General features: G+C 41.8%; 1 protein-coding gene across 1 annotated transcript; it reads left to right on the top strand.

Moving 5' to 3' along the window:
• Window positions 1-381: 381 nt before the first annotated feature.
• Window positions 382-23,755, top strand: REXO5 (RNA exonuclease 5). Its single transcript, XM_089502840.1, has 19 exons — window positions 382-516; window positions 841-959; window positions 1,066-1,192; window positions 1,630-1,744; window positions 2,884-3,036; window positions 3,146-3,234; window positions 3,496-3,611; window positions 4,216-4,354; window positions 5,615-5,709; window positions 6,397-6,499; window positions 6,884-7,041; window positions 8,464-8,584; window positions 9,094-9,201; window positions 10,327-10,344; window positions 10,577-10,714; window positions 11,028-11,120; window positions 11,675-11,894; window positions 22,787-23,364; window positions 23,576-23,755. Exons 1-19 carry the CDS (start codon window positions 382-384, stop codon window positions 23,753-23,755), a joined length of 2,805 nt encoding a protein of 934 aa, XP_089358966.1.
• Window positions 23,756-23,959: the final 204 nt, after the last annotated feature.

Here is a 23,959-nt window from a genome sequence, read left to right as displayed (position 1 = left end):
GAGTGACTGTTAGTGCAAGTGCTTTCACATCATTATATCCCTAGTTTCAAAAAGCAGGGGGGGTTGAGAATGGTAACGCGATGTCACATTGCATGACTCCACGGACGTAGTGCAGCAGCTTGACAGCCGAGCTACATCCACTTGTATGTGGAAGTGTTTGTTAGTCCAAGTGTCTGGATCTGGGTGTGTGTTAGCGTGAGTCTGGATCCTCCCTTGGGTGAATTTGTTGGGTTGATATTGGGTGGATATCCCTGAAGATCATTTTCAACACAAATATATAGGAATATATATATATATATATATATATATATATATATATGATGTTGTGTCATTTATAATGATTCAACTTTTCTTGTTCTTTCTGCGCACATAGTTATGAAAATGGCTGAAGATGGGACTGCAAAAGACCGCAAAAGATCAAGAGATAATCATGTAACTGACAGAAATTCCAAAAAAACATGTATGGATTCTGACTACAGACAAAACATGAATGGTTCCAATGTGCATAAGACCAAGGTATGCTTTCTATGTGTTAACATCAGGTCACAGGCTTGAGTATTAAGAGCCCGAAAACACACACAATATTCTAAGTTCTTTAGTTGTTGCTATGACAACAATGCCTTTAACTTGTCTTTCTCCCCTGTTGTGTCATTGGATTACAAGCTATCCTGAGAAAACAGAATAGTTTTAACCACTTTTGACTGTTGTGCTGTAATAAAGAGCGAGTTTGGGTAAAGTATTAGGTTTTTGGATTGCTATGTTTTGATGAAATATGACGTTCAGGAGGTAGATTAGCACCTGTCATGTATTTATTTGTACGTTTTTTTGTTTCCCCCACAGAAGATTCCAAGGTTATCCCCTGCATTATTCCACAACGATTGTGAAATCCAACACAGACAAATTCACAAGCTCCTGAAATATGCCTGTCTGGGCAAGGATCACAACGTATCTCAGCCAAGGTACCCCAAGCCTTAATCTCTTTAAATGGCAGGTCTCTGTAGGTCAGGAGCTTTACCTCCAAAAGGTCTTCTAGAATTCCTCGATTTCTTTTTTTTGTTGTTGCAGCTGGTGTCGTGTTCATCACCAGAAGCGTCTCCATGGAGTTGTTGTCATAATATTACAGGACCTCAGCCAGCTTCATTTTTATACATTTTACTTGCACTTTCGCTACCTCAGGAGACTTTTTAAACATGTAAGTATAAAAATGTTATGTCGCACTGTCAGGTAGTTTACACTTGAGCCCTGTCTCAGATTACTACATTTGAACATTCGGTTTACATGATGATAAATCTATTTAATGACGGTGTTAGAATTTTGAAATTGTTGGTGTAATTTAAGGCTTAGATTTTTGTCTTAAACTTTAGCTCTCCTCTCAATGGGGTGCAATGTACTAAGTGCTTGCCTACATTATGGGGGCCTGACCATCCTTGTAATTTTGTTCTGTCATTCTATCTTCTTAATGTTTAATCGCGTTAAAGCAAAGATTATTTTCTGTATGGGATTTGGGCATTCAGCAATAATCAAAATTACGTTTCTTATGCCGCATTTAGTTGCAAAAAGTGTTCGTTAACAGAGTTAAATAGCAGCATTTTTAATTCCATTTATTAACGCATTGTATTGTCTTGACAGAGGTTTTCCTTGCCGTCTCCACCTACTGATTTTATTGCCTCTTTGGTTGGGATAGACCAGTCTGGCATCACTAACAGAAAGACAAATATAGACGATCACCATAAAAACACAGAAGGTACATATTTTTGGACGAATAGTAACAAAGAATTGGATAACCCCTCCCCCTTGATTGTTTTACTCTTCTTTTTTTATGCAAGAATATGTAATAACTGACTTTTAGATAAAGACTGGATAGTTTTCGGTTAAACCTTACCTGCAATCAGATTCCATCCCAAACGACTTTGTTCATCCCCTCTGCGCTCACTCAGTTCACACAGGTCAGTCCTTGGGTTGGAATGGGTTTACTTATTATTTAAGACCCTTTCAGCCACACCATGTATTCATTGTCACCATCGTTCCTGAATTACATTTCCCTTCATTCCCGTGAACATCTTACCTAATAGTAACGAGAGCTGAAGTTAGGACCTCCCTACCTTGTATACATATGGTATAGACTATTCTGTCTCTCTTAATTTAGATTTTTCACAGTATTTTTAAGAAGCCTGAGGTGTCTTTTTCGACCCCCGAGAGTAGTCCCGGGCGCACTCACAGCACTGCACCACTGTTGTTGAGGAGCAAATAAGTGCAGGGAGAGCACCATGGCTAGTTACGCAGCACTCCATTACGCCTTGACCCTTACGGGCTTGAAGTATAAAGACATTTTTAATCCAGCCAGCTAAATCACTGTATATTCTTTTCATTAAACCTCACAAACTGCCCTTGTTTTCGTGCACGTGTGACATGAGTTTTTTGTAAATAGACTTGTGTGATTTTTACTTTGATATCACGGCTGAACTGAGCGTGGAAATGGACACGGAAACTGATTTTTGACGGATTTGGATTTGAGCACTGCGTCTCAGTGAAGCTGGACTCCATCTTTTTCGGTGGGAGAGATGGTGGATGCCGTATGGCTCCCTACCTCTTCCTTTACAGTTACAGTGGTTCCACTCCTTGTGTTAGGTGGGGGACCAAGAAGATCCGGCCCTCCTGCAGGCCTTCTGGCTGGGGAGGGAAGGAAGACAGGGCATATCCCTTTGGGGAGTGCCAAGTCAGAAGATAAACCGACGATCAGGCCTCTGCTGCGGCTCTTAACTGAGCACTCAGAGCACCCCACAGAGCAGCACGGCACCTCGGGCTTCCCAGAAAAAAAAAAGTAGTAGAATTGCTTAGTAAATTATTCTCTTATTTCATCTTAACACTTTACACTTCTTCTAGGTCCTGTACATCAACCAGGGGTCATTGATGCTCCAACTAAAAACAATTTTTTATTGAATCCTATTATCCAAAAATATGGAAATAAGAAGAATGGACTCACGAGGTATCTGCTTTCTCCAAACGAGCTGAAGAAAAATGATTACCCTTTAGTAGGTTAGTTTTTAACGTTTTATGATGACATGTTTACAATACAAGAAAAAAATATATATTAATTATGTACAGATTTGGTTACACTTATCTCTTTTTATTTATTTATACATAGGATGTCCAAGTACAGCCCACTTTGTTGAATCTGGCTGCACAGGAGAAGTAACTGACAGCAGCCCTCTTTTTGGTTTGGACTGTGAAATGGTGAGCATTTGGAAATGCGCTTCTATCCAACTTATTTGACATCATCATTTTATATTGAATTCTAAAATAGACACATTGATCGCCTTTATTCAGTGAGAGCGGTCATTGTGCTGCTGCAGAACATTTGTTTTCTTTAAATGCTGCCTCTCCCTCGGATACTTTTTTTTAAAAATGATTTTATACATATCCCTTATTGTTTTGGGGGATTTTCTTTTAACACTTAGTGATGCATAGTTAAATTCCATTTGCTACTTTTTACAGTGCTTAACAGATGAAGGATATGAACTCACTCGCATCTCACTGGTGAATGCCGCTGGTCAGTGCATCATGGATGAGCTGGTGAAGCCAGACAATGTAATCAGGAATTACGTGACCAGGTAATTCATGTTCCTTTCCACACTCTGTTTTCAAAGCACCTGGGATACATATAATGGTAGCCAGAAGAGACCTGTGATAATACAATTGTTTTTTCCTCTCTTCAAGGTGTTCTGTTGGTATAAAATTCTAAAAAGATTTTTGCAAAGAAAGTGTATTGATGCATGCAGCCACAATATCTAAAAATGTTTGGGACATGGTTGCAAACACAATTGGGGGGGGGTGTTAAAATTTGACCTAACCCTCTACAACCACTGTTCCATTGGTGCTCGATTCAAGGCAGGGAATTGTGTGTATCCTTTCCTTAAAGCAATTTGATGAATTTTCTGCACTCAAGAAGACATATCGATCTTCAGAGGTCTGTTTTTGAGCGCAATTCCAGCAGCATCTCCCTGATCGCATCCATTTAAATTGGGGTCTATACAGCTACGATTGGTGAGGGTGCAGTGATGATAGAATGACTCCGCTTAGCCTCCTTCTTGCTGCTTAGTTGCACCAGTGTCAGCTTCCTTATATTTTTGTTGCTAATTCTTAGTGTTTTTGTTTCCTATTCAGAGCATGCCCTGTTCTGTGTTGTTTTTTTATTCTTGTTATTTGCACCACAAGGTACTCCGGTATTACAGAGACGCTTCTTCTCCCAGTGAAAACTAAACTCAAAGATGTCCAGTACAAGCTGAAAACATTTCTTCCCCCCGATGCTGTTTTAGTGGGTCATTCATTAAACAATGACCTCAAAGCTCTGCAGGTTAGTCATTTTAATACGTAAAATAGCTTAATGAACAAACTGGGTGTTAAAAACAGACAGAATACAAAACTTAAAATTTACATTAACGTGTCATTGTGCACACACTTTTATCTCTTTATGACAATGGCATTTTTCTAATCACCTTTTTATTTTACCGACATAATAAAAAAAGCTATATTTTAGGTACAAGAACCCAAACACAATATTTCTCAAACTAGGTTTTAATACCCCATAAAGTTTTACTCGTAAATATTAATTCACATGTAAGGTGTTTTTTCATATTTATAAAAAAACTATCCCCAGGCTTGCCACTCTGCCGCCCTGATATGTCTTATATCCCCTATTTGCAACTCTGTCTTACCAATGCATCCCCAGACTTGCCCACCGTGCTCCAGACTCCCTGGTGTCTAGTGGGAGCAGCCGGTAGACGTGGGCACTTCCACCGGAGCTTCTATGATCGAGCACCGAAAGGTCATGTTGTGCCAGCGCTCCATCATAGAATCCGTCATAGCATCGCACAGACTTCCACTGGCTGTCAGAGAGGGGGATCCTGGTCCCCTGCAGCGCTGCGGGGGATCTGGATCTTGGTCTTTTAGTAAGACTAATTCAACAAATTTTTGACTATTTTCATTATCTATTGTTAGCGATTTTTTTTTTTATTTTTTTTTTTATCGATTAGTTGTTGCAGCCCTAAAAGCAAACATGGATTTCCATTACTGTTGTCTCAGCTGACTGCTACAAATATGAATAACTTTTACCCCTTATGCTGTGCCTTGCTTTCAGATGACCCATGACTGATCTGCAAGACCTAAAACAATAAAAATGTCTTCTTAGAATTCATATATATATATATATATATATATATATATATATATATATATATAATATATATGTGTGTGTGTGTGTGTATAAAATGCAATATAATAATAATTCACATAAGGGGAGATTTAACCGAGAAAACACACACTTGAAAATAGTTGAAAATACCGAGAAACGGTAGTGTTGGCTTTGGTAGTCTTGTTTCCCTTGAACAAGAACCGTGGCTTCTGTACATCGTCTGGCAGTATGCTGAGTCTGCTGTGCACCTGCATATGTGTGTGTGATGTGTTTGTGTGTTCCCAGTGCTCCATTCCCCAATGGCGATTGTGCCATTAAACCAAAGCCGCTGGAGCAGGGAAAACATTTTAATGTCTATCCTTGTTAATAAAAATAAAAAGGCAAGTTGAAAAAATAAAATTAATTTATTACTTTATTTTTTAGATGATACACACATATGTGATTGATACAGCACTGCTTTTCATTGGAGAATTTAAAAGAAAATTTAGATTGAAGTTCTTGGCTCAAGCAGTCCTAGGGTATGTTAGAGTATTGTATACATTCTGTATCTTATGGACACTGAGAAAATAGCATCTATACATCCATTAGTAGTGTATAACTCTATTGTTGGGTCCGTCTGAGGCCTAAATATTGGAGATTCTGTCACATTATATGTATTGCTTAGCCCGCCACTAGGTCAAAGTACTGCAAGTTTAGCGAGTCCTATCTAACGTTTTAGGTTGTGCCTCTCTTTTTGTTGTATATCAAAAACTAGGCAAAGCATGGACTGTAATTGCACATTGATAGCCATTTTTATGTTTTAAATACACAGAAGCATTTTTATTTTTCTAATTGTTAACCCTGGATCATAAAGTTTTAAATAGTCGTGCATAATCATTCACAGTATAACACCAGCTATGACATGGATAAGAAAAAAAATCTTGGGATTAGTTGTCTTTTATGTGATGTGTATTCATGTTCTGTAGATTTAATGCAGTCTTTTGAGTACTAAGCATTGTCCACCCATGGCTGTGGTATTGTTTGGCTTAGGCATTTGCATGAGTAGAACTCATAGAGTGTGATGGCGGATAAGAACCATTTGGCCCATCTTGTCTGCCCATTTTCCTAATGTCAAAACTAAGACCGTAATCAGCACTTAATCTAGTCTTAGATTCCTGATTGCTTTATGACCCTATGTAATCATTGACATTATCTTTATGTTGTAGGAGAGAGATTCAGCGTGAAGATGTCATTGGTCACAATCCATGTGAGGATGCGAAGGCTGCTCTGGATTTGGCTCGATATTTTATTCTGCATGGGCCGAAGAAGGTTAGTGTTATCATCTGTTCTTAACTACCGACAGCTTCCGTAACAATGCGTAGGAAGGGAAAAGGTGGTAAGAGTGGATGAGGGCACTAGTACTGATGTAATTCCATGTTATCATAAACTGCTATCATTAAAATATAATTCTTATAAAACTGGAATAAAAAAAAATATTATTTAAAAGCTAGTTAAAAGGTTTGCAACTTTTGGGAGGACCAAGTCCATGTTCAGTGTGTGCGTTGGTGCGTAAAATGCTGTTAATCTGAACAGATCAATGGTTATGGTTATGATATGGTTGATAAATACATAATTATTGTGTTGCTTTTTTTATTGTAGTGAGCCTGAAGGTCGGGTGTCAATTTCTTATATAGTGTTTTTGTGACATTCTAGGTTGCCCAACTTAGTCTAGATGACATTTTTAGAAATGTGAATAATGCCAATGGCTCATTCAAAGCACAAGAGAATAAACCTGTTTTGCACCAAAATGGGGTCACCTATCCACTGAACACGGACATAAAACAAACAGAATGTTTAGCAGAAAACAACAGGTAACATATTACATGGGAATGGGGGGGGCAGGACACGTGGACCTAGATTGTTAATGTTATCCTACTACTACAGCCCAAATTGTAGTAAGACGTATGTAAAATTGTAACTTTGTGTTAAAGTTCTTTTTTCTTCTAGACCAGACCTGGGCAAAGCACGGCCCGCGGGCCACATCCGGCCCGCTGAATAGCTCGGACCGGCCCGCAAAGAGTGTCCTGGTGACTCACCAATGAGTCCGGTGTCCCCCCCCGCCCCGGTCACTTACCTTAAGCGTTTGTCTCGGGTGCCGGCGCTTTACGCTGGGCGCCGGCATATGACGTCAGACGCCGGCGATCAGCAGTGAAGCGCCGGCACCCGAGACAAACGCCTCACGCTTCCAACACAGGAGTTTAAGGTAAGTGACCGGGGCGGGGGGGGGAGATCCTGAGAAGGGGGGGTTAGGGAGTTAGAGGGGAGATACTGAGAAGGGGGGGTTAGGGAGTTAGAGGGGAGATACTGAGAAGGGGGGTTAGGGAGGGAGGTCTTACTGTGTGTGTGTGTGTCTTACTGTGTGTGTGTGTATCTTACTGTGTCTGTGTGTGTCTCACTGTGTCTGTGTGTGTCTTACTGTGTCTGTGTGTGTCTCACTGTGTCTGTGTGTGTCTCACTGTGTCTGTGTGTGTCTTACTGTGTCTGTGTGTGTCTCACTGTGTCTGTGTGTGTCTTACTGTGTCTGTGTGTGTCTTACTGTGTCTGTGTGTGTCTCACTGTGTCTGTGTGTGTCTCACTGTGTCTGTGTGTGTCTTACTGTGTCTGTGTGTGTCTTACTGTGTCTGTGTGTGTCTTACTGTGTCTGTGTGTGTCTTACTGTGTCTGTGTGTGTCTTACTGCGTGTGTCTTACTGTGTTCATAGCTTATTCAGTTATTGTAATAAATATTTTAGCCCATTTTTTAGCTCAAAATATTTTTTCCTTTTTTTTCTCCTCTAAAATCTAGGTGCGTCTTATCAGCAGGTGCGTCTTATAGAGCGAAAAATACGGTATGCACTCCGAAGCCTTGTTCATTTTGTTCACTTCTGTGCTGTGCTAATAGTTATTCAGGCCTTACTTATTCAAGCACCTCTACCAATGACGTAGGCTTGAATAACTTTATTAAACAGCACATAAGTTAACAAAATGGACAAGGCTTCGGAGTTTGTAGTTTGTAGAGGTCTGGCCCTCTAAAACCATTCCAATTTCTCATGTGGCCCCATGGGAAAATTAATTGCCCACCCCTGTTCTAGACGGTAGTCGGTTTTTTGTTTTTTGTTTTGTTTTTGGTTTTTTTTCTTCCCATGGACATTTTTCATATATTCAAATATTTCATGTTCCATAGTCAAGGAAATAAAACCTACCCACATTGTACAACCATAATGCTAAGAATAATCGTTTATTTTTTTTTTAAAGATTAGTACCATCGTCCCGTGTGACTGGCCCGATGATCACCTATCTCACCAGAATGAATAACCTGGAGAAACGTGACCATTCAAAACAATTGGAGTATATTCCATGTACTTCAGATAAAGAGGTGAGATGGAATAGGGACTATGGTTTTCTCCACTGACACTCAGGAAATAATCCAGGAGGAACCTACTGTTGGTTAGACAGCTCTGTAGCTGGAGGGAGCTGAGTGCATCGCCTCGCATGGTTCGCTACACCTAGAGCTTAATCATAGGCACTCATTGCTAGTTCTCAACTTCGTTTAAACATACATGCCATTACTTCATCGTTATAGACTGTAGATTGTTCCGGTGATGGAGGTGAAGCCTTGTCTGTCAGAGTCCTGACAGAAAAAAAATCTGGAGAACCACCCAGTGCAAATGTAAAATGGATAACTTGAAGAAACCACACATTTATCAAATGTATCAAAGTGCTGGAAAGTTCATCATTTCCAAGAGGGAAGCATTTTGGGAGTCGGGACCAGACATGCATTTAGTGTTATTAGTAGATATACACACCAATGTGTATTAACAGATGTTATGAGTTTTTACTGTTGTTTTAAGCTGTGAATACTTTACTGCTTTTTGTGCATTCCAGGTACTTAAGAAAGCTTGTAAATTGGTCCCTGCGTCTCCAATCAGTGTAATAGAGTTCTGTCCCAAGTACATATACAGCAACTGTACAGCAAATGATATGATCGCAAAGGTAACTGAGATTTGTAGTGTCGGCAGTCATGCTAATAAGCCTGTTGCAGAAGACTTTGTTCTATTTACTAGACGAGCAGCACTATGAAAGCTGTGAACTTCTGGTAGCCCACAGGGCACTTCTGGTAGCCCACAGGGCGCTTCTGGATTCTTCACTCTGTAGGAGACCCAGACTGGTCATTTGGGAAATCTTACAATTGCTTCTAGCAGGATACAAGCAGCGGCACGCTAAGGGCACTTGTATCCGGCCACCAGCAGCAAAGGGGGTAACAAGTAAATATTAATGTCTGTGTCAGGGGTGTTTTTTCTGCAGTGGGCCACTTCATCAGAATTGTATATGTGCGAGGGCCGCACTCATTTTTCACTGTGAGAAAAGATAGCCTTTAATAAAATATGCAGATTAAAATAAAGTAAACGACACAAAACCTGGTTGGCTGGGCATGATAGGAGTGTGATTGCTGTCAACAATCATATATAAATAAATGGTTATTGTATTTTTTTGTCCAATATTAGTCCGTTAACCACACTTGTTAAAAGTAACACCACAATTGGACAAAAAAAAATCTACAATATGACTTGGCATGATAGGAGTGTGATTGCTAACAGCAAACACTCTTTTTATACCAGGCAACCAGTAAATGCTAGAACCTAGGCATGATGGGACTGTGACTGCTGTTAGCAGATTGCTGTTAGCAGATTGCTGTTAGCAATCACACTCCTATCATCCCAAGTCAGCCAAGACATGCTGGTACAGGGTGGCTGTAAGTGATGTGCAGACCCCATACTGCTGGCAGCATCAATACACAAGGGGGCAGCTAGCCAGGTTTCAGCATTTACTGGCTGACTTGGCATGATAGGAGTGTGATTGCTAACAGCAATCACAGTCCCATCATGCCTAGATTACAGCACTTACACATCCATGCTATCACACACATACACACACAAATTCATTCATTCACAGATTCATTCCCTCAATCAGGCATACTCATTCGAACACCCACCCCCTTACCTGCACTTCAGCTCTCGATGCCGCTCACAGACTTCAGCAGGGGGCGGGGCCTCCCGCTACATCTGTGCAGGACAATAAGACCTCCCACAAGTAAGCAGCAGGACTCTTGTGATCCTGGCTGCCGGTCTCACGCGGGCCGCACCTCAAGGTCCCGCGGGCTGCATTTGGCCCGTGGGCCGCATGTTGGACGCCCCTGGTCTATGTATTTAGAATGCAATGTCATAAAAGTCCCTGTCGGTATAATGGTCAGGTGTGCCAATACTTTTGTCCGTAAAGTGTATATTTTTGAAGCAGCATATATGTGATATCTGATCAAACAATATGTGTATGTTTTGCATAAAACCTTTTTTTGTTTCTATGGTTCAAGGTAAAATGTAAGTTTGAGGAGATGATGACTGTGTTTGCTGGTCCATTTAAGAAAGACATTTGCTTAAAATCTGTAAAGAGGGCATTCCAGACCTGTGGGCCCATCCTTTCCCTTAGGATTTTATCAGAGAATTATCAGGTGAGTATCTTCCTGGGACTAAAAAAAATACATGCTCAAGAGTTCTCAAGAACCTCGCTGTCCACTAGCAAATTGACTTTTTAGAATAATTTCTGAATTCTTATTTTCCCGTTTATTTCTATTGTAGTAAGCATAAATAAATGACCACAACAACCATTTTTCAAGGATGTATAAATTCATCTTGCATGTGCTGGTCAGCAATATGAAATGTATATATGTCCTTGCTGGTATGGTCACCGTAAAGACATAAAAAAAATATAAAAAAAAAAAATCTGCTCATCTTATTTATTTCGATGTATGTTGTTCTGTACAGCCCTTTGTCTGCATAAAGTTCTCTGTCCTGGAGGCAGCCCGGTTGGCACTGGAAGGTTTCAATGAAACTTATGTTGATGGCTGCTTTATCAAGGTAGGTCATTCATGGGAAGTCATTTAAAGGCTTGGATATAATCACTGAGCTTTAGCAGCCTGGGAAACAGGAGTTGTTGCTCCATCCAGTGCAATGCCTGTGGGAAACAAATCTACTTTCCAAATCTAACAGGGGTTATTTTTTACTTAAATCAAATCATAAATGTGTGGCTGACAAGGTCCACCACATATACGATATAGTCTATAAATAGAGGGAAATTGTTGGCAAGTGTGTGTATATAATATATATATATATATATATATATATATATACTTTCATATAGTAAATCGATTGTGCCATCAATATGTCAAAATATCTTCTATCTGTTTGTTACACTTATCTGAAGCTTTATTGTTCAGATCTTTATACCGTTCTGTGGAGGAACGGTATGAACCTGGGCATCAAAATAACTTAGTTTCTGCCATCAGTACCAGAAATATTTCAGTTCAAACACAGCTAACAAACTGGCCAGCAGAACTTTGACCACAGCGTGGTTGGTTGAATTGGTGAAATGCAATTTATAAAGAGTTAACCTCAATTGCTGCATTAAATAGGTCCAGAGACCGGTCACACGGAAGACTCTTGATTGTGAAGACTTGTTAAAGGCGATGGAAGATGATCTGGAAAATAAAGATGTCATCTATGTGTCTGGATTCAAAAAAACCTTGAGTGAAGGGTTCCTTCAGCAGAAGTTCAGTCATCTTAAAGACATAAAATCTATTTTACTACCAAGAAATCGCAGCAACCGGAAACATGCTCGATACTGTTATTTAAGTAGGTAACCCTTATTTTACTTTTATATAAATTAACTAGTGAGGAGGTGACCCTATCCACATGACTTTGGTCACCCTTAGAATATAGAGATCATAGTAGCTAGAAGTAAGGTGGCATTTCGCATGTCCCAGAACTACTTATTGATGTCTCTTAAAGCTAAAGTAGAACAATTCCCGGAAGCTGTATATATTTACTTTGCCAAGCTTTGAATTTTAATCCCCAATAATGCATTTCCATGTCCTGATGTAGTACTCATTTAGCCTAAAACCATTTATTTGAGAAGTTTTAAATATACTGTTTAGCCTTCCACTATCAGCCTTTCCACAAACCCTATTACATACAAAGCATGTATGTTGTGGGGTTATTAATTTGGATCCAGGGGGTACTTTGATGGCAAATATGTGGTACTTTCTGAAAGTCAATAGTAGGAACCCTTTGTTGAAGAAATGTGGACGACTGCTTCTGATATCTAAATATCTGCCAAGATTAGAAAAAGTATTGAAAGATCAACACTTACACCTGTTTTTGTCATAAATCTATCAAGAATTCCAGAGTTTTCCGAGTGCCCTTCTTGCGGCTGAACATATCCGAGCACAAAGTCAATTAAAAACCTGTAAAGCAGTGACCGCCAGCCATTTGCATCGATGGTTAAAGTCATCTATAAATTCTGTTCCACCAAAACAGCCTTTGAATGAAGCAGTGCTGCCACAGGTAATAAATATAAATCTTGAATATTGCAGTACATTGAAAACCTGACATAATTTAGCTTGTGACTGGTTGAAACATCCAGTTAATAGTGTGCTATACTGGTTGGAGAAACCTCATTGTGATCCAGTGTGGACCAGGTTTCATGTGGGTGGTCAGGAGGGATTGTTCAATAAAAGCATTAACACAGATTGTTTCTAATGCATTAACTAAAGTAACTTTAGGTAATGGGTTGCATTAGATTAAGCGCAATTTAATTTTTTTCCGCCTTTTGAAATTTAGTGGAAGTAGAATGATCAGTAGGAACAGTCATTTTATTTATATGGTGGTTGCTCTATTTTTAGCTCTGTATACCAGAATTGCTGATTTTGTATAAGGAAAGAGAGCTAGAACAAATCCAGAAGTGGAGAAAAAAAGCATACTTACTATGAAGAGAACCCCCCAGCTCAACAGTCAATATTAAGTATGCACTTAGGAGTTTTCTTGGTGACCAGTAGCCACCTTATTGTATCTTACAGGAACATGATCTCAGAGATCTGACGGCTACCATTAGAAGGGTGGACAGGAAAATTAATCAACTTTATGAATGCCTTGAAAGAAATACAATGTGCCTCATTCTTTTCCCTGGTAAAAACAGGTAAGCAACTTAATTACAACTAGTTACTTAACAAAGTCATATCCTCTTGCAATTGACCCCTGTTACTGTAAGATGGCAGTCTTTATCTATGTACATTAATCTTAAACAAAAGGCTTTTTTGAAACTGTGCCAAGATATTTTACCCCAGCACACCCTCTACTGACTCAGAGTGCAGGTTATAAAGGATACACATACTTCTGGTACTCATCCGTTCCTCGCTTCCCAAGTTCCTTACGCTCTACTGTATACCTTCGGATTATTTTGCAGTGCAGACAATGCGATTGTGAACTGTGTAGCCTTTATGGATAAGAGGAAACTCCCCTACATCTAAGCATCTGACCTTCTAGTTTTAGATTACAACCTCTTCTTCTAACATTTTTTGTCCTTTGAAATAATTTTCCCTCCTACTCCTATGCTATCTTTTTATGTATTTAAATGTTTCCAATACATCTAGTCTTTCTCTTCTCTCTGCTCTAAGCGATGCAGATAGAGATTCCTCTGTCTTTCTTTAGCGGCTCTCATCTGAACTCCCCTTTAGCACATCAAGACCCTACTGGTGATGGGATCTCCAGATCTGTGCACATTACTTTACAGATTTCCATTCAGATCGCACCTAAAGTGGCAGATCTACCTCCCTCTTTTTACAATAAACTACGTAACAAGACTATAACATTCTAAAATGATTATGCATAATATGTGTTAGTGCCTAATATAAAACAGCAGTATATTCTTAATGGCTTTATGAAAAAGAATTAGTGTATGTCCACAATTAGTAAGCATCCATGCCTTATTACTGAGAAAAAAAAAAGCAAATGAACATGATTCTAGTGCTATAAGATTTGTGCAAGGCTGGGATTATGTTTATAGTTTTACTATAGCTTTATTTATATGACAACTTTCTCTTCTTTACCTAGTAAATATAATTTTTCAAATTCTTTTCATGCTTCTACTGACATAATATAATGGTAGAAATTCATCACAATCTCCAAAATCATGTATTCACCATTGTTTTGCTGCGTATGGGCAAATTAGACCCCCAGCACAGCCAATAAATATAGTCCTGCAAGGCTAGACACACATAGAATCATAAATGTATTTGATGTTTTGGAACCTACTCTATTTCCTACTGAGCTCTAACATTTAATTGTTTTTCTTGTCTTGTAGTGCTGCTGGATTACTTCCAGGCTTCGGTCTGATGGGTATAAAAGAAGCATCTGGATAAATTATTTCTATTTCATATATGCCAACACTGAAGTTGCAAAAAAAAAAATGAAATAAAGAGAATCCATGTTTTGTATGGACTATGTACAAGCTATATTCAGCGTCTCACCAAAATTGTAAACACGCATAAAATGACTAAACGTTGCGTTTTATAGACAGGAATAGATTTCTTATTTGATGAAAATGTTCCTTTTGTTGCAAGATCTTTTTATGATAAAAGCCATCATATGCCCTTTAATACATGTGAGAGCTCCCTTTAATTTTTTGTGAATTGCCCCTTTGAAAATTCATGGGGGATTCTGCAGGATCTTCTCGGATGCATTTGCCCCTTTATCTACCTCTACAACTGTTTTCCATGCAGGAGTTTTGTTTGGCTGAATAGATCTCCTTGAATGTGTTGTACACCGATCAGCCATAACATTATGACCACTGACAGGTGAAGAGAATACCACTGATAAACTTGTTATCATGGCACCTGTCAGTGGAGGGATATATTAGGCAGCAATTGAAAACATGCGTAAGAATCTGGGCAGCTTCGACTAGGGCCAAATTGTGATGGCTAGATGACTTGGTCAGAGCATCTCCAAAACTGCATGGTACCCTTGCTGGTTTATATCGGTTTATATAGTAATTGAATTTAAATCCTTATAACCTAAGTTTTACACTTAAAAGTTCGAACACTAATTTAGACTTTTCAGATTTAGACATTTATATTGATCAGTATATGATCAAAACTGAAACTTCTATTAAGAGCCTTCTCCAGTCATCACTATTTACGCTGGCTCAGAAATATACCATTGTTTTTTTTATTCCCAATCCTCTAATACCCATTCACAATCACGTTATGAGGAAGCTGTGGTCTTTTAAGTGTAGGTAAAATACATCCATCTTCCCCCCACTGTATATTCTGCAATGGTCAACAACAACGTGTCTAGTAAAATCTGTTATGTATGGATGTGGACAATTTAAACCCTTAGCTGCTACCATTTTCAGCTAAAGTTGAGAGACAAATATTATTTTCAATGAGCTGGAAATCATTACTGATTACTATTTGTGAATTCCCAATATTTATCGCCTATAATTTTTTCTGGCCATGCTGCTGCAAGTCCACCTATTCATTTCAAAGAATCATAAGGCCCATGAGACAAGCAGCATTGTGTACTTTTGCACATAAGTTCCCAACAGCCTATTTGTTAACAAAGGTCAAAAGTAAAACTAATCAAACAATATATAGTTTTAGGTAGAAATATTCGACTATGATGTGTGTGCAATGGATGCAGGGAAAGAACGCAAATCTGCAATACTTTCGTTTAGATGGACACCACTCCATCCACACAGGTGGATCTCACTCCCCGTGTGAACTCTTTGTGGACTCAAGTTCAGTATTCAGATTGGTCAAGATGTATTGAACTAATGTTTTTAAACCAGAAAAGGGGAACATTTGTTATCAACTGTGCATTTTAAAGGTCTTCCATGACCATTTGGCAGAGGCAGCTTTGTATGGGTTTCCTCATGCAACACATCTATTGTGGCAAGATAAAATACTTGTCTCTACAACTAAGAAGCAGATCACTGTTCAATGGATTGAACAAAGTGTTACTTTCTTATAACCGGATGGAACTTTCCACCTCTGTCAGCAATAAATATCTGTTCCAGCATGAGTTAATGTGTGGATGAATTGTCTGAATGAAAGTGTGAATTAGTGAGTGACTGTAAAAGTGTTTGTGTGTATCATAGATGTATAATTGTGGAAGGGCAAAGATGACACTTGCAGGAGGTTTCAGCCTTGGGGTCCAAGATGGGACAGGCAGGGTGTATATGGGACAAAGGTGGCACTGTAATTTCGGGGGTTTGAAATATGCCTTTTAATGCTGTGTTTTTACGTGAATTCCAATTGATCTATACCTGCAAAGCTGGGTTTTTGTGTTATTCTGTAGATCCATATCTGCTATGCTATGTTTCCATACATTATTTATGTGTACCTGCAAATACAGAGTTAATATGTCTTATTCAGTTGATTAAGACCTGCAATGCTGTTTCCATGTATTTATTTGATATATACCGTATTGGCTCGGATATAGGGCACAACCGAATATAGGCCACACCCTAAAAGTTAGGTGCTTTTTTAAAGAAAAAAAATGTCTTAGTGAACAAAAAAAACATTCATATGCTGCCACTCTAACACTCTGCCCCCGCGAGATATGCTGCTACTCTGCCCCTCCGAGATATGCACTCTGCCCCCGAGATGTGCCACCCCGAGATATGCTGCCACTCTGCCCCCAAGAGGTCCCCCCCCTAGACTTACCGGTGCAGACTCCCCGGGGTCTTGCAGGGCCGGCAGGGGACAGCTACGCAGTACGCGTACTCAACTTCCGGTGCTGGCACTTCCGCCGTGGGAAGTGCCGGCAAGGAAGATTGTTAGCGTACATCGCGCAGACGTTCACCGGCTGCGGCGATGCAAGCATTAACAACCTCCGCTGCCGGCACGTCTGCACTATGTGCTTTAACAATCTCCCTTGCCGGGACTCCCCCCGTGGGAATTCCCGGGAAGGGAGATTGTTAAAGCACATCGTGCAGATGTGCCGGCAGCGGAGGTTCTTAATGCTTGCATCGCCGCTGCCGGTGAACGTCTGTGCGATGCGTTTAGACAATCGCCCGTGCCGGTACTTCCCACGGGGGGAGTGCCGGCAGGGGAGGCTGTCTGAGCATATCTGAGAGTAGGATACAGGTCCCCTGCACCGCTGCGGGGGATCTGTATCCTAACCCCGCTGCCTGCCCGGGAGCCCAAATATAGGCCGCACCCCCACTTTAAAGACTTAAAGTGGGGGGGGGGGAAGTGCGGCCTATATTCGAGCCAATACGGTACCTGCGATGCTACGTTTCATATATTATTATTGTATACCTGCAAATACAGGATTTGTAAGACTGATTCTGTTTATTTGATATATACCTTCAGTACTGAGATCACAAGTGAATTTCAATTGATCTGGGTTTGTGTGTTGATCTATACCGGCTATCGGCAGCAGGCTCTAATATTATATATATGGGCAGCAGGGGCTAATAAATGGGTTTTAGATATTTGGACAGGGGCGCAATTTCAGTGCTTGCCATAGGCGCTATTTTCAGTAGATACGCCTCTAAAAAAGAGTGATACAAACATAGTGAAGCAAGTGATAAATAATGCATTTTATTTACACAGTTTATTTTATAAACACAGTTCCGGCACGGGAGGTTGTCTAAGCGCATCGTGCAGATGTCCCGGCAGCGGAGGTTGTTTACTCGCATCGCCGCAGCCGGTGACCGTCCGCACGATGCGTTTTACCTCTGCCCCCAAGACTTACCAGAGCAGACTCCCGGGTGTCTTGCGGGGCCGGCGGGGGACATCTACGCAATACACGTATACAACTTCCAGTGCGGGCACATCCGCTGAGTGGGGGCTAGAGTGGCAACATATCTCGGGGGGAGGACAGTGGCAGCATATCTCGGGGGGGGGGGGGGGAGGACAGTGGCAGCATATCTCGGGGGGGGGGGGAAGCAGAGTGGCAGCATGTTTTTTTTGGTGCTTTTTTAAAGAAAAAAACTTTCTTTAAAAAAGCACCAAACTTTTAGGGTGCGGCCTATATACAGGGGCGGCCTATATCCAAGCCAATACGGTACTCACTTTTTTACTGCTTTTGGAAATGCTTCATTGCCTTCAGGGTGTATTTCTGGCAACGGAAGAAAGTCTGTAAAGACCAGAACAGGTACTTTTTTTCCCAACTGCCCACTTTCTCCACAACTCATGCACCTTTTCTACAGTTTCATCCATAACAAGAGTTTTGATAAACCTTGCCAGAATGTCACCTATGGAAAAACAAAATATAACACCAATATGAAAACCTGAATATGTTTGATGGCCAAATCTGGAATGAATTTTTCAACATCTGTCTTAGTGAATGGAAACCTAATCTACCCCCTTCTAACACTATCTACCTGTCAGGACTCGGGTGATCAGGTCAGGTAGGAGCCCATGCGCAGGGGATACTTGGGGTTCAGTATGTAACCCACGGTGCATGATTATGCAAACAAAGACACCACAAACAGAAATCCAGGTAATGCAGTGTATTTCATGTATATAACAGGACCAGCAAATAAGGGTAATACAGTCTAAGCAAGTAACCGGACGTATGGCAAAATAAAATACAGGTAATAAGTCTTTTGGCAGGGAGCCCGCTTGGAAGGGCGTGACAGACAGAGAGCCCGCTTGGAAGGGCACGACAGACAGAGAGCCCGCTTGGAAGGGCATGAAAGGCACACAGCCCGCTTGGAAGGACACAAAAGGCACACAGCCCGCTTGGAAGGACACAAAAGGCACACAGCCCGCTTGGAAGGACACAATAGCAGGGAGTCCACTTGGAAGGACACAATAGCAGGGAGTCCACAATAGCAGGGAGTCCACTTGGAAGGACACAATAGCAGGGAGTCCACTTGGAAGGACACAATAGCAGGGAACCAGAAACAGTGCAGGTGCAGAGCCACAGCAGGAAGGTCCATAGACTTCAATACAAAGGCCCTGACTGAAGGGCAGGGCAGGTTCATAAAGGCAGGGTAATCCAGATAACAAGGCCCAGCTGGATGTATGGACTAGGGCTCAACCCAGGTAAGAAGGCACACCTGAGTTCTGAGTGCTCCAGAGGGCGGAGGGTGGCCACTAGTGGTCGCAGATGTAAACGCCACAGGTATAAAAAAGCCATGGTTCAGGCAGTGAAAAATTGGTTCCTGACACTACCCCATTCCCTCCCTTCTCACTATCTACCCCCTCTCCCTCCCTTTTCACTATCTACCCTCTCCCTACCCCCTTCTCACTATCTACCCTCTCCCTTACCCCCCTTCTCACTATCTACCCTCTCTCTACCCTCCTTTGTAAGTCACTTACCATGCAGTCCTGTGGTGGGGGCGTGAGGCCTCTGTCTCACTGCTCTGCCGCGGTGCACACGGCTTAAGTGCAGACATTTACTATCTTGAAGACAAATAAAAATTTCACATCATATGGAAAAGGTTCATTCGCGGTAAATGATGCATTAAAGCATGTTTGTCCACTTAGAGAATTAGATTTAGAAAAAAATCCTACATACAACAGGAATTTTTTTTCAAATTATTTAAATGGCATTTTTGGGGAGTCTATGTAGATTCACCTATATTGACCTTTCCTTTTACCCATATCTATGTGTTCATGGTGGGTGACAAATTCTAGGTGTTAAAGCAAGATGAACACATGATGTAGCTGTCTAGACCAAAACAAAAAAAAAGTATTTGAAAACTAATTTAAAACTGCTTAAATAAAATTGACTCTTAACTTTTGGCTGGCAAACAGTGGTATACTCACACAAATAATAATGAGAAGCACAAGGTGTATAAAACACAATCCACAGCTTATGTTACCGTTCACCTTTCACCTCCTTCAGGTGGTTTTCCTCTTCTATATCTTTAATAGAGCATTGTGACCAGGGCCGGCCCAAGGCAAAATGCCGCCTGGGGCGAATTTTAAAATGCCGCCCCCCCCTTATCTACCCTTCCTCTCCCTCCGTCCCTGCCGCCCCCCCCCATTATCTACCCTTCCCCCCCACCCCCTTGTACTTACCTTTCAGCAGTCCTGCGGCGAGTCTCCCTGTTCGGTCTCGGTGCCGGCTTGTAATGCTGAGCACCGGAAATCTTCCGGCACTCAGCATTACATGCCGGTACCGAGACCGAACAGGGAGACTCGCCGCAGAGGAGAGAGAGAGAGGGGCGCCGGCGCCCCTTTCTCTCTGTTTCGCTTTAGAAAAAAAAATAATAAAAAAAAGGGCTTGGGGCGGCGAAGTGCCGCCCCTTCAAAAGTGCCGCCTGGAGCGGCTGCCCCACTCGGCTCCATTGTCGGGCCGGCCCTGATTGTGACATCATACAGCATTATGATGCAACCAAATTCTATCATCTGCCAAGAGGAGGAAAATGTTAAACCTAGTCTGGCTTACATTTTTCAATGCAAACAATGCTTCATATTGCTCCATGGTTTTTGATTTCTTTAAATTCATTACTTCCATCAATCTGTGAAGAATATATTTGATATACTATTGATTTCAACATTTTTGTTTTTTGTGCACCCACAGAAATTATATATTTTTTCTTAAAGACTTTGCTTTTAATACCATTTTTAGTTGTATAGTCTAACATTTAGTAGAAATAATACATTGACATAATAAAAAAAAATTCCTACTGTTTTATTATGAAAATGGCCCCAAACTAATCCAGTTGACCAAAATTTCACTGGATGTGACGGAATCCCCAATAGTTATCATACAGTCCTAGGCTAGTTCCTGTATTTATGTGTGTCAGTTTGTGATGTAACCTGTATACCCCCGGTAGAGGGTTACACTGTGTGACCAACGCACCAGTAAGCAGCTTGGCGCCAGCAGACAATTTTTTTATTTCGCCGATATATTTCAGGACACCGATGTATCGGTGCATCCCTAGATCTTAGTCTTGTAGTCAGACCTCTTTTTCAGGTCTGATTAGAAGTCAGGTCTGATTAGAAGATGATCGAGCAAATACGGTAATTCCTCAAACCTGGCCACCTCCTTCCACTGCTCCGTGGTCCAGCTGTTTTGCTCACATGACCATTGTAGGCGCTTTCGGCAGTGGACAGGGGTCAGCATGGGCACCATCACTGGTCTGCAGCTACGCAGCCCTGTACACAACATACCGCAATGCACTGTGTTCTGACACCTTTTACTTTATTCAGCAGTTTGAGCTACAATAGCTAGGCTGTTGGAGTTGACCACACGGGGTAGCCTTTGCCCCCCCCCCCACATGCATCATTGAGCCCTGGCCGCCATTGACCCTGTTGACGGTTTATCACTTTTTGTTCCTTGGACCACTTTTGACTGCAGACTGGGAACACCACTCAAGAGCTGCAGTTTTGGAGATGCTCTGACCCAGTCATCTAGCCATCAATTTGGCCCTTTACTAGGTAGAGAAGAGAAAGTTGTCATGTAAATAAAACGATAGTAAAACTATAAACTTAATCCCAGCCTTGCACAATTCTTGTAGAACTAGAATCATGTTAATTTGCTTTTTTTTAATCTGTTTTATCGCAATAAGGCATGGATGCTTAATAATTTTACAGCAAGACAGGAGGCTTCATATTTTGCATAACCTTCTTTACTGAATAACCTCCAGCAGCAAAGGAGTTAACAACCATCATAAAAAGAACCAATCAACACAGACAGGACCCTATATCAGTCCCAACATCCAGCAACTCCTTCTCTTTCTTTGCTGCTTGACCTCCAGGTGAGCAATTTCCAATTACAGTCTTTATCTTATTTCTAGATATTTATTATTATATACCTCGTGTATATATTATTTCTCTGGTTTGGCCTTTTCCTTTGGATCTTTTTATACCTTCCATTTATTTAGTTTGCTAAGTTTATTCTCTTATTTTGTCTTTTTAGTGCTGTTTGTCTTATAGGACTAGGCCTGTTTCCCATATTTTATTTATTCGTTTTTCACCTATTGTTTTTTACTTACGGCGTTTTCGTTTGGCTGCCGCGGTTCCTTTCTCTGCTGCGTAGTTCTCTGCAGCGCCTGCAGAGGGCCGCGGCAGTTCGCGCGCTTTTCTTCACTGCCGCGCACCTCGCGGTTCTTACCTTTGCTGGTTCCCGCCGCGTGTCTTTCGTTTTCTCTCGCGGTGTGGTGCAGTACGCCGCCCGCGAATAGATCTCGGATGGGTGACGGCTCGCGGAGAGATCAATTTGGTTTCTCCGCGAGCGCGTCTCCTGCTCACGGAGCGGTGCCGTTCACCGCTCACGTGTAGCGGCCGTCTGCTCTGTCCTCCATTTAGTACTTACGGCCGCCATTTAGTTGACGTCGGGCCCTGCTTAACGTGTTTTGTCACTGTTGCAGGGTCTGTAGGTCGGCTTAACCTGCTTTTCTGCCGTTTTTCTGCTGTTTTACTGTGGTATGTGTTGCATATAGGTTTTAAATAATTTTTTTTTTTTTTTATAATTTATTTCCTATGCAGTCCTGCTCTATGAGTCCTGCTTGAGTCACAGGGTGTATCCCTGCTTTATTTGAGGGTAACCCCCTCTGAATATTTATTGAGGGTAGCCCCCTCTACATTGATTGGCCCTACCCGGGCCCCATGGTTGGTGGTTCCTGAGGGACTCCCTCTCCACCTTTTGCTGCCTCTGCTTTCGTCTCGGGGTGAACCCCTGAGCCATTACATGGTGTGGCTGCTTTGTGGGCGAACCCCACTCTTGACTATTTGTTCCATCACTGCCGCTCTTTCTCACCTGCCTCTCTTTGTGTTTTCCAGAAAACACTCCTGGAAATATGGCAGATGATATTGAGACACCACTACCGGCGGCCCTTCAAGCCTGGCTTCGTTCAGCCCTGTCTGCAGCTCTACCAACTGCCTTAGCAGAGGCACAGTCAGCCCGTCAGACACATGCTGTGTCATCGTTACCGAGGGGCGAGGACTCGGACGCTGAAGACTCTCCAGACCAGGAGGTCTCTCGCAAACGTCCTAGGGGGGAGGTCCCCTTGACATTGGGTAAGGGCAAAGCCCCGCTTAAGAAACCTGCTGTTGCTCCTTTGTCTGCAGCTCCTGATCCTGCCGATTCTCCTGCCAGGGACCCGGCGGATGATTTTGAAGTTCTGGATGAATACCAGACTGGTTCCTCCAGTTTTGATTCTCCGTTTCTTGACTTTGGGCGGGATTCGTCTCCTGACCACCCTAAGGCTTCCACCTCGGGACCGGACCAACCCTTTGACGTATCCGATGCGCTAGGTTGCCCGCTCTTCGACCCGCGGGCTCTACGCCATCCACGTTCGGCTGAGTGGACTCCGTCCGCCCATATTGCGGAATTCAAAGCTCACCAAAGAGCTCTATCAGTATTGTCTGGACAATCACTTGTCCATCCGGGCGGAGTACCTGCCCGGCAAAGACAATTTAGTGGCGGATTGGTTCTCTCGCCACTGCCCTCCCTATTTTAAGTTATGGGGGGAATGTCTTGAGTTGTCCCTGTTCCGTTGTGATTTACGGTCTTGTTTAGGGATGTCTATTTTGTGTGCCTGGTATTGTCACTTTGCTTCTCTTTTCCAGGCCGTTCTGCGACTCTTTGAGTGTTTCCGGATCCATGGTCCTGTTTACCAGCGGCTTTCCTGTCGGTTCTGTTCCTGTCTCCGGTTGTTTGGTGGCTTGCCCTTCCTGTTCGGCGTCACCGCAAAGAAAGAGGAGGAGTTGCTGGATGTTGGGACTGATATAGGGTCCTGTCTGTGTTGATTGGTTCTTTTTATGATGGTTGTTAACTCCTTTGCTGCTGGAGGTTATTCAGTAAAGAAGGTTATGCAAAATACTCGCCTCCTGTCTTTAATAAAATTTAGATTAATGCTGCACCTAGGCTAGATTAATCCCTAATTGTGGCCATACACTAATTTTTTTTCTTAAGGCAGTTAAGAAGATACTGTTGTTTTATATGAGGCACCG

This window comes from Sceloporus occidentalis, unplaced genomic scaffold, assembly GCF_023333645.1.
Source record: "Sceloporus occidentalis isolate IW3139 unplaced genomic scaffold, rSceOcc1.0.p SCAF_213, whole genome shotgun sequence".
NCBI classification, from domain to species: domain Eukaryota; kingdom Metazoa; phylum Chordata; class Lepidosauria; order Squamata; family Phrynosomatidae; genus Sceloporus; species Sceloporus occidentalis.
The sequence above is the reverse complement of the archived record's forward strand: the minus strand, read 5'-3'. Positions and strand labels throughout refer to the sequence as shown.